This window comes from Mastomys coucha, unplaced genomic scaffold, assembly GCF_008632895.1.
Source record: "Mastomys coucha isolate ucsf_1 unplaced genomic scaffold, UCSF_Mcou_1 pScaffold5, whole genome shotgun sequence".
Classification (NCBI taxonomy): Eukaryota; Metazoa; Chordata; class Mammalia; order Rodentia; family Muridae; genus Mastomys; species Mastomys coucha.
In genome coordinates this window covers 40,876,265-40,893,137 of record NW_022196911.1, presented here as the reverse complement: position 1 = coordinate 40,893,137, position 16,873 = coordinate 40,876,265, and the positions used below count along the sequence as shown (strand labels likewise).

Here is a 16,873-nt window from a genome sequence, read left to right as displayed (position 1 = left end):
GCTAACACAATTTACTGTGCGCGTGTGCCCCGTGAGCTCCGCAATTGGCAGTTCACTACGTTTGTGCCGGATGTAAACCTTCTGATCTTCACTGCCGCTGGCGATGAAGTCTTCATTATGGCCTCCAAAGCACGAATGAATTGTATAAAACCCTTGGGTAACACCTTTGTACTTCCTTACTAAAACTCTGTCTTGCAAGTCCCACAAATGAACTCCCTGAGTTGCTACATTTAACAAAACTAATCGGCCATTTTTTGAAATAGTAAATGACATAATAGGATGATCTTCTTGTACTATGTTTCTATCTGTCAGGTCCTCAAAGTTGTAGCCCCGGACTCTCTGGTGCGTGTCCGAAGCCAACACAGTCTTGCTGTCACTCAAGCACCACAGGCATTGCACTCGCACTCCTTCCCAGGAGTCCAGAAGATTGCCGTCCAGGTCACACTGGTAGAACTGACCACGCTGACCTCCTGTCACAAACCGTTTCCCATCTGGATTCCAGGCCACACTGGTCAAACTGTCTTCATGAGATTGGCTCATTTTTGTTCTCAATTCTCCCGTCTGTACATTCCAAAGCCAAAGCTCCGAGCAGTCATCTGGACCACAAACAACAAGGTAGCTGTCATCTGGACTCCATGCTATGTAGGAGACGCCATACACATGTCCTTCTAACGTTTTAAGCAGTTTTAACAGGTGTGTATCCGGATCAACTTGCCATATGATAACTGTGGTATCCTTTGATCCTGTTGCTAGTTTAGTGCCATCATTAGAGAATTTACAGAACCACACCTCATTACAATGCTCTGTAAGTATCTGCTGAGTGTAACAGGGAAACTGCCTCCTACTACAAACATGATCTATAAGTAGAGACAGAGAATCTAGATTGTTGTCAAGTTTGGTATTGTGATATAGGCACCGATCCCTTTGTAGCTCCACCGCCTGCCGCAGGAGAGTCTGTAAACGCCGTGGGGGAAGCATCATTGATGCTGGTAAATAGGCCTGAAGCTTGTCCAGCAGTTTGGACCGGGAAGCCGTCCCCTTGGATGTTGAATTTCTATCAATGAGATAAACTGCTGTTGCTGCTGTAAAGTGGTTATTTAACTAAATGCCACATCTTTTTTCCTCTATTTTAATGTGTAGCTTCCAAAACATACTTGCCTCATTTAATATCTGTTTTTAACTGTAGGGTGTCACATGGCTCCTGTTACTTACCCCCACCACTCCCTAACTCTCCATCATTTCCCTCCAGCTTGATGAAATAGCCTTGTTTCTATGAGAGCACTGTTTCTTGTGGATGTAATTAGGAATTTTGTCTTTTCCAAATACAAAAAAAAATGACTTGGTTATTGTGGGTTGATTCCTTTAGGTTGAATGAGGGCTTGGCAATGATGATGATGGTGGTGGTGGTGGTGGTGATGATGGTGATGATATGTGTGAGATAGATAGGTAGATAGATAGATGGATGGGTACATAGAGACACAGACAGACAGACAGACAGACAGACAGACAGACAGGCAAGGGCTCACTTTGCAGCCCAGACTTGCCTAGAACATGCTATGTAGACCAGGCTGGCCTCAAACTCACATAGATCCTCTTGCCACCATGCCAGGCTGACACCCCCTATCCCCATAGAGTCTCAGTGAGGAGTGCAACTTCCTGAGATCCTCTCCCATGCACAATGAAATGCTGACCAATACTTTTGCGTGGGTAATCCCAGCTGCGGTAGTTGACAAGTGCTTTGTTCGTGTCCAGGAGACAGTATTTCACAGCGCTCCTGCTAACCTATGGCTCTTTCATTGCCTTTGTCTCTCTTCTGTCATGTCTCCTGTGCCCTCTTTCTGTGTTCTGAGGAAGCTTTGTGTCTCTTTAGTCACAGTGCTATTAAAGGAGGCCTGTGCTTTCTGAGCATTTGAATCTGGAAACAATGACATCATATTTGTATGATGGAAACTGCTGATGACATCATTACCAATATCCTAGATATTATTAAACATCTTTCTCAGATGCAAATCATAGGACATGAATTGAAACTCGTGAAAGCGAACAGTTGCATTAAATGTGTGACCGGATTGTCCAAGTCCTTTTGTCCTATGGTGCTAAGGAAATGTGCTTTACCCATTCAACATTTTCCTCTCATTTCCAACCTGTAGTCACTGATACACAGCAATCTTCATTCTGTCACTGTGGATTTATCTGTTTTGGAGATCTCATGTGAATGAAGTCATGTAACATGTACTTTCCATGTCTTGCTTCTGCTTAGGATAATGCCTTAAAGTCTCATCTATGGTATTACACGTGTTTGTAATTTATTCCTTTTTACAAATGCATAAAAATCCAGTGAGTATTTGTTTATGCAGTTATCTATTGATGAGCATTTGTGATATTTCTATTTTTCAGCTGGTATGAATAGTGCAGCTATGAACATTCATATATACATATATATATATATATACATCTATATATATATAATTTAATTTAATTAAATTAGTTTTGAGTCAAGGTCATTGTACATGCCAGGCTAGGCAAGTTCTGTACCACTGAGGTATTACTCTCCCAGACTTTAGCATTATTTTATAAACCATGGCCTTTAAAAGTAGAAAACATGGGGCTGGAGAGGGAGGGCTCAGTCATTAAGAGCACTTGCCTTTCTTACAGAGGACCTGGGTTCAGTACCCAGCACACACATGATGGCTTATAACCATCACCAACTCCAGTTCCAGGGACTCTGACCCTCCGTTCTGGTCTCTGGGTACCAGGCATGCACACAATATACTAATAGACAGGCAGACAAAATACTCATACACATGAAAATAAATCCATCTTCAAGAAGAACAGAAAAATTTTATTTGGTTGGCTGTGCTGTTCATAAATGGACAGCTACTTATGGAAGAGATACCCCCCTTTCCTGGGCTGGGCCCCTGTTTATGGGATGTTTTTTTCTGGTGAGAACATCCTCATTGCCATCATTTATTTTGAGACATTATGTCACTCACATGGGCCTTGAACTCACCATCCTCCTGCCTCTGTCTGCTGAGAGCTGGGGTCATAGGCATATGCAGGACTGCACCCAGCGGTTACCATGTTTTCTGAGACAGGATCTCATGTAGTCCAGGCTGGCCTCAAACTTGCTGTATAGCAGAGGATAATTTTGAATTACTGATCCTTCTGCCTCCATCTCCCAAGGTCAAGGATTACAGGTGTGTGCCACTGTGCCCAGTTTATTCAGTGCAGAGGATAAACCCAGGGCTCTGTGAATGCTAAGCAAGCACTCCACCAGCTGAGCCACAGCCCCATGCATTCAACATCCTCTCAATGAGGAGGATGCTCTCTATCATGTGAGGGTTTATTTTATAATATATACTAGTTATTACCCTCATTTTGCAGATGAGGAAACTGAGGCTTGTAAAATGCAAAGCATCATTGCTAAGTTACACGTCACTAAGTGACAGCCAGACTATAAATCTCTGTGATTCTGAAGCTTGAAATTTGCCGCCATTATGTGCCCCCATTTGAACTTTTTCCCCTCCTAATTTTATTGAGTAGTTATATTAGTGCATCGGAGTAGCTGGAGTATATCATGTGGTAGAGGTTATGATTTTATGAAACTCTGATTTATCTGTGCGTGCACAAGCACACCTGTCTGCCCTGGGTCATGATGCAGTCTGTATGATTGGGTACTGGAGTCAAAAGCTGCCAGTACCCTGCTCTGAACTGCTTGTGTGTGTGTGCCTATGTGTCTGTGTATCCAAGTCTGAACTTTATATGCCTTGGTGGTTCTTGCTTTCTTTTCTTCTGCTCCTAAGTAGGCTAAACTTCTTTTTATCCTTGGAATTCAGAAATCCCTCTACCCAGGGCGCCACTTCCTTCTTCACAACCACCACTGCCCCACCCTACAGGCTCTCCACGAACATTTGTTTGCTGAGAGCCCAATGTCTTTGATGTTTATTTCCCCTCAATTATTAAATGACAATAGTGAACTTTTCCTAGGTGATAGCCCACGTCTTCTCACTCAGCAGACAGACCCGGAGTGCTCATTTGTCCTGTTACTAGCTCCCACATCAGAAAGACAGGCCTCAGGAGGAGACCAAGAGAGAGACATCTTCCTTCCTAGAACGGTGTCCCCAAGGAACTTCTTCTGCAAAGGGCCCCCATGGCTGTGTCAATGATGATTTCCTGTGGTGAACGGCGGGTTTTCTGCACATCAGTCGCTGTCTTGTAGCAGTTCTCTAGGGAGCCCTTCAAAAGCCAGTCTGAAAATGTGTTGTGCAAAACATGGATTTTTATTATTAATAACGAGAATGTATTAAAGTTGTCAAGTTGTTGGTCGGCAGACTCCAAAGTGGCCTTTTAGTAAATGAGTGAATTATAGTCTAAATCTACAAGCCATGCCTAGGACGTTGAGTTTTTATTTATTTTAGATGCAAGAGCTGTGTCATTGAAATGGTTTAGAAAAAGGCAGAATGTCCAGGGGCTCTTAAAAAATCTTTACATATGTCTTTATTACTTTTTAGACATTTATTTGTTAAATATATTTTCACTGTGTGTATGTGTGTGCATGTGTGGGTGTACATGTGTAGGTGTGCATGTGTGTGTGCATGTGTGGGTGTGGGTATGTATACCCAAGGCTACCAGGTGTCATTCTCTATTAGTCTTCATCCTATTGTCTTGAGAAAAGATCTTTCACTAAACTTGAACTTTGCCATTTCTGCTAGACTCATGGCCAGAAAACCCTCATCCTGGCTCCACCTCTCTATGATGCTGGGGTTTGCAGGTATGTGTATACTAGCTATGTCTGCTGTCTTTTTAGGCTGGGTACTGGGATCTGAACTTGAATCCTCATACTTGCATAGGTACTCTTACCCACTGAGATCTACCCAACCCCTCAACATACAAATATTTTTATACTCAAGTGTAAAGGAATTTTAATCCAGTATGATGGCTACTTTGATTACATGCAAAGATCTTCTAGGTCTGTGTGATCTGGCTGGAATACAGACACATCCTTAGTACATACCTTTAATCTCTAAAGTTTAGTTTGTAGAAGGAAGCAGTCATGTTTGAAAGTGCCATCTAACTGAGGGGCAGACATAGTGATGAATCACAGAAAGATTTGACAGAATGAGTCACAGATAGGATATCTTTCAGGCCTAACTTTCAGGAGAAAAGCTATTTAAGAGCAGTGCAGGGGAAGAGCCTCAGTTTAGTTCAGTTGAGTAGAGTTGGGTTTGACAATGAGTTGGGAGTTGAGAGGGTTGGGAGTCAGTACAGTGAGTATAGTGCAGTAGAGTGGCATTTGTTAGTGAGTTCATGCAATTCAGTGCAGGTCAGAAGAGAGTTGAAGAAGGAGCCAGAAGACTAGAAACCAATTGCCAGAGTTAGTTTGAAGTCAAGCAGAGCGATTCAGTGAGAAGCTAGGAGAAGACAGATTGAATCAGTCAGCTTGGGGAGGAGTTTGAGCCAGAACAGCTGAGTTGAACCAACTAGTCAGAGCTCAGAAAGAACTAGAAAGGGTGACTTTATTCAGTAGTAAACCTCCAAGACAACAATTACATCTGGTGAATAATAATTACATTTACACTCAAGGTGTATTGTGATGATTTAATGCGATGCCTATTGAGTAGTGATTTCTGTCATCATCAGACTAACACCTATGACACCACTCATGTTCTTGTACACACTGTAACTTAAATTTGGCACATTTCATCCAATGTCTCCTCACTTCCTGTATCCCTAGCCATTTTAACCATTCTCTCTCTCTCTCTCTCTCTCTCTCTCTCTCTCTCTCTTTCCTCTCTCTCTCACACACACTCACACACACACACACACACACACACACACACACACACACACACACACATATAATTGCCTTTATGTGTTTGACTTTTTTTCAGGTAGTATTTGTCTAATCTTACTTGGCTTGATGTCCTCTGGTTATCCATACCACAGTGGCAAGATTTTTTTTTTAAATATTTTTACACTTATGTGTGTGGTGTGAGTTTGTGTGTGTATGCATGTGCATGCACACACACACATGTGGAATTCAAAGGGCAAGTAGTGAGAGTTGATTCTTTCCTCCCACTCTGTGAATTTCAGGAATGGAGCTTAGTTCATGAACCTCCGTGTCAAGCATCTTTACCTATCAATACATCTACCTTCATAAAGAAAACTTTCCTTCTTTATGATTGAATAGTTGTGTGTGTATATGTATATTGCACACATTATCCATTAATGAATTATCTATTAAATGAATACATAGGTTATTTTTGTACTTTGCCTGTTGTGAAAAGATTCATGAATGAGCATGAGGTGTAAATGTCTCTATAAGATCCTGACATCATTTCACTGCATAGAACTTTGATTACTAGATCACTAGATCACAAGAAATTACTGTCTTCTACCATCCCTGTATCAACTGTTTTCTTCCTGACATTGCTTTCCTACTCTCCTTTTTCTACATCTTTATCAATATTTGTTACTGCTTGCTATTTGACTATTTTGAGACAGGGTCTCACCCTCTAATCTCTGGATGACCATAAACTTTGTCAATCTTCATATTTCAGCTCCTTGAGTTGTTGAGATTACAGGCATCTCCCAATTAACATGCTGTGTGTGTGTGGGGGGGGCACATGCATGGATGTGTATGGATGTGTATGCATGTGTATTACAATCTTTTAAAATAGGCTATTTGCCTATTATAAATTAGTTTTTTTATTATTTTTTATTTTGAAAAATTACTTTTAAAAAATGAATTATTCCCTTTATATGTAGGACTATACTGTAGTTGTCTTCAAACACACCAGAAGAGGGCACCGGTTCCTATTATAGATAGTTGTAAGTCACCATGTGGTTGCTGGGAATTGAACTCGGGACTTCTGGAAGAGCAGTCAGTACTCCTAACCACTAAGCCATCTCTCTAGCCCCTGAAAAATTACTTCTTGTGAGATAATTTTAATGGATTTCCCTAAATATCTTCCTTCCTTCCTTCCTTCCTTCCTTCCTCCCTTCCTTCTTTCCTTCCTTCCTCCCTTCCTTCCTTCCTTCTTTCCTCCCTCCCTCCTTCCCTCTTTCCCTTCCTTCTTTCCTTCCTTTCCCTTGTCTTCATTCCCCTCTCATCCCCTCCCCTCCCCCTCTTCTACCTCTCCCCTCTCCTCTCCTCTTAACTAGTCTTTTTAAAAAAGTAATTTCAACTCATAAACAATCTGTCTTAAGTTTCAGTGTGAAAGCAAACACATGCTGCTTGGTGAAGGAGGTACTTTCTGAGGAGTGTGTCAGTTACATGATAACATCATGTGAGGATTTTGTAGTACATTTAAACTAAGACACTAATGACATCACAAAATGGCATAATCTTTTGGGATGTAGGTTTAGATATGCAGTTGGTCATTGGATAAAATCTAATTATGCAACAGAAATAGTTATGTAAACCATAGGAAGAATGTATGATAGACTAGACTTAAGAGCAATAGAACAAAGTCAGATAGAAACCAAGCAGATGTGTCTTCCTAGAAATGGAGGCAGAAGAAGACAACTCCCTACATGGGGAGCTTTTGGGAATGATGTATTGGTTTGCATCTTTTTTTAAAGGTTATTTATTTATTTTATGTATATGAGTACACCATTGCTCTCTTCAGACACATCAGAAGAGGGCATCAGATCCTGTTACAGATGGTTGTGAGCCACCATGTGGTTACTGGGAATTGAACTCAGGACTCTGGAAGAGCAGTTGGTGCTCTTAATTGTTGAGCCATCTTTCTAACCCCCTGTTTTGTATCTTGATTGTGGTTGTAGACACACTGGAATATGTTATTTCCAAAATTTATTGTAAAGTCACATCAAAATATTATTGAATATTATTGTGTATTAATTTGGCTTCAATAAACTGACTTGAAAAAAGCAGCAGAATACAAAATTTTATGCAAAAGGACAGATTTTCCAATAAAACACAAATCTTTATGTCACCCAGCAGCTTGTAAGTACTTCTACTGTAGGGCACACAGATAAAAAGTGACAATAAACATTTGTCACTTTTTTTTGTTTGTTTTGCAGTACAGATAAAAAGTGACAATAAACATTTGTCAAAGTCAACACACTGACTAGCATACTGACTCAGAATTTATGGGAAAGAGGCTGCAGAGGTGGCTCACTGGGTGAAGTGCTTACAATGCAAGCATGAAGCCCTGGGTTTGGATCTTCAGTACCAATATAAAAACTGGGAGTTGTGGTGTGTGTCTGTAGGCCATGTGCTGTCAACCATGGTCTTGGAGACAGGAGAACTCCTAGGGCTTTCTGATACTAAGCCAACCAAATTGTTGAGCTCCAAGTTCAGTGAGAGACTCTGTTAAAGCATAGGGACAGTGTGGGAGACGAAGATGCCTAACATCAGCTTCTAGTCTCCAGGTTGTGCGTACATATGAACATGTGCCTCTACATACGTATACACACAAGAAACTGAAGAGCAAGAAACTCTGTAGAACTTCGTGTTTCTCTGAAATGGGATCTCTCTGTGTAGCTTGGTCGGGCCTTGAACTCATTAACTTCTTCCCAAGCTTTTGAAGAACTATTAGAGGTACTGATTAACATTGCTGGCCCTAGTGCACATATAGAACAACCTTACTTTCTTTTTTAATGTTCTCCGTTACTACCACGTAGTCAAACTCTTAGAACAGGTCTCTGTCTCTAGAATTCTGTTTCCTCACATTCTAACGAGCTGGGTGGGGGCTACTGAGACGTGGTTGTGAATGCATATCACCCGAATGTTGATTAAGAGGCTGTTTGATCAAAGACCCTCTACCTGCCCCTGCCCCACAAAATCAGGCCATACCTCCCTGAAGCATGTCATTCAAAATAAAGAACTTCCAGGCCTCTGATCTGTCTGGTTAGAGCACTCAACCTGCAGGGCAGGAAAAGCAAACTCCCCCTTTCCCACTCTGCTGCCCAAACAAAGGCAGCTTTAAACTATGTTCCTACCTAGTGTGCACTGCCTCCAAGTTAGGAGTCATGTAGGCTGGGTCACTTGGTATGAAGCTTGCCTACCCACTCTAGGGAACTTATGAGTCAGAGACCCTGCCTTTGTTTTGGGGCCTGGCTCTCTCTCTTTCTTCAAGCCCCATCATGCTTCTTGTGGTATGGCACTCCATCCCTTCTAGCACTCTCCCACTTTAAGGCTGACCATGGCTCCCATGGTCACCAGGCTCTCCCTCCTATTAAAGTTCTTCTGAAGGGATATCTCATGGCAGCTCCCTGGATTAACCTTCATTTCACTTCTATCAGATGCAGCTGTGACTCCATATATCTGAATGTGGCCCAAGATTCTATTTCTAACACGTTTCCACAGCACCATTGCTGTTGGCTGTGGGCTAAACTTTGAGCATCAAGGAGGGAATTCTGTTTTTAATTCCCCTTCTTTTTCTCCATCCCCACCCTGCTTTTAGGTTTTGGAAGTCAGGATTGGTGGAGAGGGCGCCCACCATTAGCCGTATCCCTTGCATTAAGCTCTGGTATAATTTCATATTGCTTTCCCCCTTCTAACTTGTATATGACTTATATTTTGGGCTCTTCCTTCATCTTTGTTGGATGTTCATCTTCTAACTCTCATGAATTGGGATTATCCCACTGAAAGAAAGTGACACAAAGAATTCCATGTGATGATAGAACCATCTATTATAATGTAGTTCCTAGTGGCCATGTCTGTTTTGTAGTCTGGGACAGCAGCCTGGATGAAACGAATTAAATCAGTGAGAAAATATTAATAGGGAAAAATATAATTAGGACAGGCTTGGTGCTGAACAAAATCCCATTGTATGCAGCACATGCATCATGCCAGACAAAGTCAACAGTAGCCATTGTTCCCAGCATTCATTTGCTAGCTGTCACCCATGTTGATTTCTGTCTGCTGGAGAGGTGGATGTGGGAGGAGTAATGGTAGCAATTATAGCTCCTCAAGGATCTAATTTTTCCTATGGCACTAAGCGAGGTCCTGGAGGTCTAACACAGAGTAGCTAAACATAGCAGTGAGGGACCTTGAGCTAATCATTGAAGCTGCCATTAGTGCAAGAGGTGGAACCCCTTGTAATAGGAATTACTGTAAATGCATATGGGAGTCAGGGGGATAATTGACTGACCAAGTCATAAGCATGTTTGTGGAAAGGAAAAGCCACAAAACCATATTGGATCCCTTCGCCCATTAGCCCTTCAGTGTACGTGACGGGCTGTTGTTGTTGGTCCATCTTGGACCAAGAGTGGAGCTCTTAAGGGCATCAAATCGTGTAGAAATTATAACTTAACGAGGATGTGAATGCTTATTGAATCTGTGAGACTGTGTCTTTATGAGTTGGATTCTTTTCCAAGAAACTGTATTCGACTCATCATGAAGGCTCTTTGGTTGAACTATGTTAGCAGTGCCCTTGGTGAGAAAGAGTCTTCCAGCGATTCTTTGAGAACTCTGCTTTTTTTTTTTTTTTTAAAACTGCTGAGTTTGAAACTTCACTTGGCCTGATTGTTGCCCAGAATTTGAAATGTAGAGAGGAGAAGTGCCACCTGATGCTACCTCTGCAGCCTGCTGACGGCTGGAGTCTATGGAGTGTCCTGTTGGAAGCTCAGGATTCCAGGCTCTGTGGTTTGCACATGTATCTCAGCCAGGTTCTTTCAATCTTCTCATCACTGGTAGAGGTAATATTGGTGGAATTCTCTAGACTTACCAAATGCAGTCACATCCCTATTGTAAACAGGAACTTATGCTCTTCATTTCCAGCTGGCAGGGGCCCAACTTTTGAATATACAATGGTGACTAATTATTGTTCCATGAAATCCTTGGACATCAAAACCTTTTTATTACATTAAAAAACAAACAAACAAACAAACAAACAAAAAACCAAACCAAACCAAACCAAAAACCCAGCTAGGCAGTGTAGTGCATGATTTTAATCCCATCACTTGGGAGGCAGAGGCAGAGAGGCAGAGGCAGAGGCAGAGGCAGAGGCAGAGGCAGAGGGGCAGAGGCAGAGGCAGGTGGATCCCTGAGTTCGAAACCAGCCTGGTCTACAGAGCCAGTGAGTTCCAAAACAATCAGGGCTACACAGAGAAACCCTGATTTGAAACCAAAACCAAAACCAAAACCAAAACCAAACCAAAACCAAAACCAAATCCAAAACCAAAACCCCAGCAAACAAACAAACAATCCAAACCAACCGACCTAAGAACCCACCTAAACCCAAAGAGTAGCTCTTTAAACGTTGAATAACTGAAACCCAGATGCGGCATGCCTTCCTTGCTGCCTGGCGCTTGTACCATTCCCCGAGGTCAGTGAACATGAACACAAATGCACGTAAACACACACATACATACACAAACACGCATACACACACACATATACACGCATACACACATATACATGCATACACACATACACACACATGCCCACACACCCACACCACACCCACACAAACGTGCATACATACGCACACACATATACACGCATACACACATACACACACATACACTCACTGAGTTCATGAGGTACTAGACATGATTTATAGCACACACCACCCAGGAGGCAGCTAACAGACCTCCCATCCCCACTCTGTCCTCTGCCAGCCACATACTCTCTTACTTCAGGCATATCTTGAGACTCACAGTCTCACATATCTAGGTCGCAGAGGATGTGTCTTTCACACTCCATCTAGCTAAACCAAACCTTGGGATTATTCCTGGATCATTTTCCTGTACCTCTCGGAGGTATGCTCCCACAACCAGAGCTTTGGAGTTAGCTGCACGTGGTGGTAGGGAGGCTGAGGCAGGAGGATTGTGAGTTAGATAGAGGTCAGACACTGTCTCAGAAAGAAACAAAACCTGACCCAGCTTCTAGTAGTTTTTACTCATTAAAACCTCATTGAGAGCTGTTGGGTTTCTCTGCTGAACAAAGACTGTCTCCATTTTGTTAACCACTTTGCCTACTTTTAAAAAAATGTGACTCCCCCTTTTTATGGGTTCAGGTGTTTGTAAGAAAAATAGGGATATTTAAATTGCATAGTCATTTTTTTTTTAAAGCATCATTTTATTTCTACGGGTATGGGCATTTTACCTGCATGTAAACCTATTTATCCTGTGTATGCATTGCTTGTGGAAGCCAGAAGAGGCCGTTGGATCCCCTGGAACTGGAGTTTACAAACAGTTGTGAGGGGCTCTGTGCTGGTTCTTTAGAAGAGCAGCCAGTGTTCCTAACCACTGAACCATCTCTCCAACCCCTAAATCATGTAGCCTTAATGGGATATGTCATTTGGATCTTTACTGATCACCATGTCGTCTTCTAGTCTCTCCCTTCAGAGACTCTGAAAAAAAGAGAAACTAGTTTTGTGTTTCTCCACACCTTTCTTCAATGTCTTGGGAAGATGCTGCTTATATCCTGGTCCACACACTATGCTGCTTGGCCCCTGCACTATGCCTCTTGGTCCACACACTATGCTGCTTGGCCCCTGCACTATGCCTCTTGGTCCACACACTATGCTGTTTGGTCCCCAGACTATGCCTCTTGGTCCACACACTATGCTGTTTGGTCCCCAGACTATGCCTCTTGGTCCCCACACTATGCCGTTTGGTCCCTAGACTATGTCACTTTCTCCCCCCAACACTATATCACATTACTTCACCACAATCCTGTTCTTTCTGAAAGCCATCCCTTGGATTTTTCTCTCTTTGGATTTCTTTTCCTTCTCTGTTTCTGTTATGCAGAGGTGTTGGTGAATGACAGTAACATGGTATGTCCTGCCTATAAGACCATTTACATGCCAGAAGAGACCGTTGCATTTGCACAGTCTGAACCCCGATGAATGAGTATTCTCCTTGGGAGAATTACACTCACTGGTTAGACTAAGGAGACCAGTTTTTGGCTGAGTGTAACCAACGTCATGTGTAAATGCCCCAGTGCCAGGGTCAGGATTAAGTTGCATGCTGAGATAAGTACATGAATGAGAACTTGGCATTACAGTTTAATTTTGCCTAGTGACTTGGATGAACTACTCTACAATCACACAATAGAATTATAGTCACACATTTCTGGATACTTGGCATACTTCAATTTCCCTTGTATTTTGAATGATAGCTTTCACATGTCAAATCTTGAATAATTATTTGTGAAATAGGCAGATCAATAGATAGATGGATGATTTAGTTTTCCAACATTTACCTAACCTGTTGTTTACCTACTAGGGGACTGAAAACACCTTTCTCTTGAGACTTCTGGCCACAGAGTTATTTGTGAATTCAGAGGTATTTGAGGCTGGGGCAGTCAGAGAAACCGAGGGATAACTTTTCTTTCTTTGCATCTGCCTTTTTCTTCTAGCTGCCAGAGGGTGTCGCTGTTGAAGCTGTATTCTGGCTTAGCCCAATGAGGCTTCTATATCTCGGAGTCTGTGCCAGAGAGAAGCTGTTTCTAACTCTGCAAAAGCCAGGGTGGTCCTCTAGGGACCACAGGTCAGGGACGTTCAGAGCTCTGGGTGCCAAGACTGCAGATCTGAGCATGTCTCTGTGTCCCTGGGCTCTGCTACATCCTGGGGTATAAGCCTACCCAGGAGTCTGCTGGAAGGCCAGTCTCGGATCTGTGCACCCGCACACACAGGGTATTGACTTTCCTTTTATAGAGACCTTTCTTCCAAGGAGACAGTCTTAGGAACTCCCAAGGATTGTTGTCTACCCCGCCCATGGTGTGACATGGCTGAAGATGCTCTGGCTAAATAGAACTATTAAATGATGTTGGCAAACACAGATAGAATGCCATGTGTGTCATGTAGGTACAACACATAAATTCAGTCATCCAACAAATCCAATATTAGATATTCTCATTACATTTGCCATAGGGAGGATAAAAATATCTGAGTGTGTTCAAAGCCAAATTTTCAAGGCTTATATTTTAGTGATGGGTAACATGAAGCTCTGCATGTCTTTAGAGTGTGTGTCCTTAATCACTCCACAGTTACTCTCTCAGCAAGCTTCTGAGGAGCGCTCTGCAAACAGGAGTATGCCCTCAGACAACACCACAGTGTCGAACAATTGATTCTTCCTTCTGGTAGCAAGGAACCCAGAGGCTCTAGGCTCCCTAAATTTCCTGCCCTTAGAATTCTCCAATGTCAAGTCACTTATTTCACAACATGTAGCCATACAGATGTCCCATTTGAGACCTCTTCTCTGTCCCCTGCCTCCGAAGTTCCATGAGACAGAACCAATCTCACTAACCACCCCCTCCCCATGAAAACCAGAGGAAGTCAGGAATGCTGTGCACCCCTATATTTCCAGATTGCAGTTCTAATATTCAGGGGGGAGTTTGTGGTCAGCTTGAGATATATAGTAAGTTCCAGGTCAGCCTAGACTATAAATCAGGTCAAAACAAAACAAGACAAAAAAACAGCAAAAATACCTACCCAGCCACACTGAGGGCCAATAGGCATATACCAGCCCTTCAAATCCCCTTAGAGGAAGATTACAAAAACAGTTCAGCCTGTTCTGTTCCTTAAATCAAAATCTAATTCTCCCTCCTATGTCTATAATTTGAGGTTAGTTTAAAGCAAGCCAAGTCTTTGAGGGCAATATGAAATTATTTCTTTGTTCAAACAGCAGGAGCATTCCATCTTGAAGTGAACATTCAAAGCTTTGTCTCCTGAAGGATCCCTGAGATGGCTCTGACTAGCATGTGTGCATGCTTGTGCGTGCGTGCGTGCGTGCGTGCGTGTATGTGTGTGTGTGTGTGTGTGTATGCATGTATGCATGCATGTATTTCTCAGTCTTTAAAAATAATATTCCTCTTTGGAAAGTGTGTATAAAAATCCTCCCACCAGTTCTGATCCAATGCTGCTGATGTGCCCCTGGGAAATCATGTCCCCTTTAAGACTAGCTTCATTTTCTCTCTATGTCCTTAAGCAAGAGAATTGGGTTGAGCTTTATTATTAGAAATCTGTCTTAGGAAAGCATTTGGTTTTCTTTTCTTTTCTAAATGGAGTGTATTAACCTATCAGAGATTAATTTACCGCTAGTGGTTAAACTTTTTCCTTTTTTTTAAAAAGAGAATCTTTGTGAGGTTACAAATAATAAGGTTTAAAGAGGCTCATTCTGGTGCTTGGCATACTGTGAGCATCCTGGAAATCCTAGCTGGTATTGTCATTGCTGTTATGACCTCTCTCATAAGTGGGGCCACTTCCTGCTTGGGTAGCCAGCCCTCGTTATGAGATCTTCACTGTGGGGGAGAAGTGGTGTTCTCTGTCAGCTAATATATGGAAAGTGTTTAGCATAGGCTTTGGCACCTAGTGAGCAGTTAGGAAATTCCAGCAAGTTTCTAAAGTGTGAATCTAGCATGGTAGATTTATTTAGCTGAGGCAATAGGTAAAAAAAAAAAAAAAAAATTCAATGTCACAAAGAGAAATGAATTTATTTCTGATAGCTCTACAGGTACCAGGTGTTTCAAAAGATGGAGGAAACTTTGGAAGCACGTACCGAAGTTGTATCAGAAGGATGGGTATAAGCAAAATGACCTGTGATGGCCACTTCCCAGACTCACATTTGGCAGGGACATTTTATGGGGTAGTGAGAGTGTGGCTAGATGATCATTGTCAGATGCAGAAAGCAAAGTCTGGCTAAGGGTCAGTAGAACCCTGACTGACAGTTGGCAATTGTGTGTGTGGGTAATTGGACATGTGGGTAATTGGCTTCCCAGTGCAAACCTTAATCCTGTTAAAGTTCACAGAAAATTGCTTAAGCATTCTATCAGGAACGCTAACTTCTCAGGAGGTTATTAAGCAAAACGAAGATTCTCCCTTCTGGTCAGATTTGAAACACTCTTTAGTATGTGTAGGACTCAGTCACTCTGCCCTACTCAGGTCATTCAGGAGACCCTCGTTGATGGCAGCTCCATCATTACGTGTACAGTATGTGTGACTTCATCCTGGCCACCGATTTTAATCACTGAGGATGGAAGAAAGAACAGAATAGCAGCAACAGAGATTCCTTCAGCACATGAGTGAGAAGCTGGACATGCAGTTTGTGTTACAGACCAGGAGGAGACTAGCCAAATGGCTCATGAACATCAAAGAGGGCTTCAAAATGCAACCCTTGACTCCCAAATCACTGTTTGCTACATCCATTTATTAGCCATAAGTGTTTTACTATGGAAAAGTAATGAAGTTTGGAGAGAGCCTGTGGTCTGTGTCATAGTGAGGAAGCACTTAGCCTTGCTGTCCCTACTGCATCCTAGAGCGGAGTTGATAAACTAGGGCCCTAAGGCCAAACCTATCTACAGTCTGTATTATAAACAGTTTAATATATTAGAACATAAGCATGCTCATACATACATCTGTCATCGGAGGCTAACCACACTACAGTGACAACAGAATTGTTGAGGCAGAGACCACATCGGCTCCAGATTGTGACGGATTTATTTCTTGGACCTTCATAGGTAAAGTTTGCTGACTTCTGTAACACCAAGGCTTCTGAACACAGAAGCACATATACATAGAACTTCAGTCACTATTGCTCTCTGTATTTATGTTAGCGATGTATGAGATTACCTGCCGCCCAGCATCCTCGGCAACACAGAATATCAAACTTGTGCCGGTGGACCATGATGTGGCGGCATACACCTGTAGTCCCAGAACTCTTGAAGCTGAGGCAGGAGGATGCAGAGTTGGAGGTGAATCTGGCAGAGTAAGACTTTGTCTCAGACCAAGAAACAAATGAAGCTTTGATGTGTGCACACTTTGACAGATGAAAAATGAAAAGTGACCACACATATTAAGATTGAGCTTTTAGCTGGGTAGTGATGGCCCATACTCTTAATCCTAGCATTCATGAGGCAGAGGAGAGGCAGGCAGATCTAGGATAGCCAAGGCTGCAC

At 42.4% G+C, this 16,873-nt stretch overlaps 1 protein-coding gene across 1 annotated transcript in view; it reads right to left on the bottom strand.

Moving 5' to 3' along the window:
- The window catches only part of LOC116078638 (WD repeat-containing protein 26-like), a 61,734-nt gene extending 45,132 nt beyond the window's left edge, over positions 1-16,602 (bottom strand). Inside the window, exons 1-2 of the mRNA XM_031353999.1 lie at positions 16,548-16,602; positions 7-1,082 (exon numbers count right to left, since the gene is read on the bottom strand). Of these exons, the coding sequence (XP_031209859.1) occupies positions 7-1,082; positions 16,548-16,602 (1,131 nt within the window). The remainder of the gene's footprint in view (positions 1-6; positions 1,083-16,547) is intronic.
- Positions 16,603-16,873: the final 271 nt, after the last annotated feature.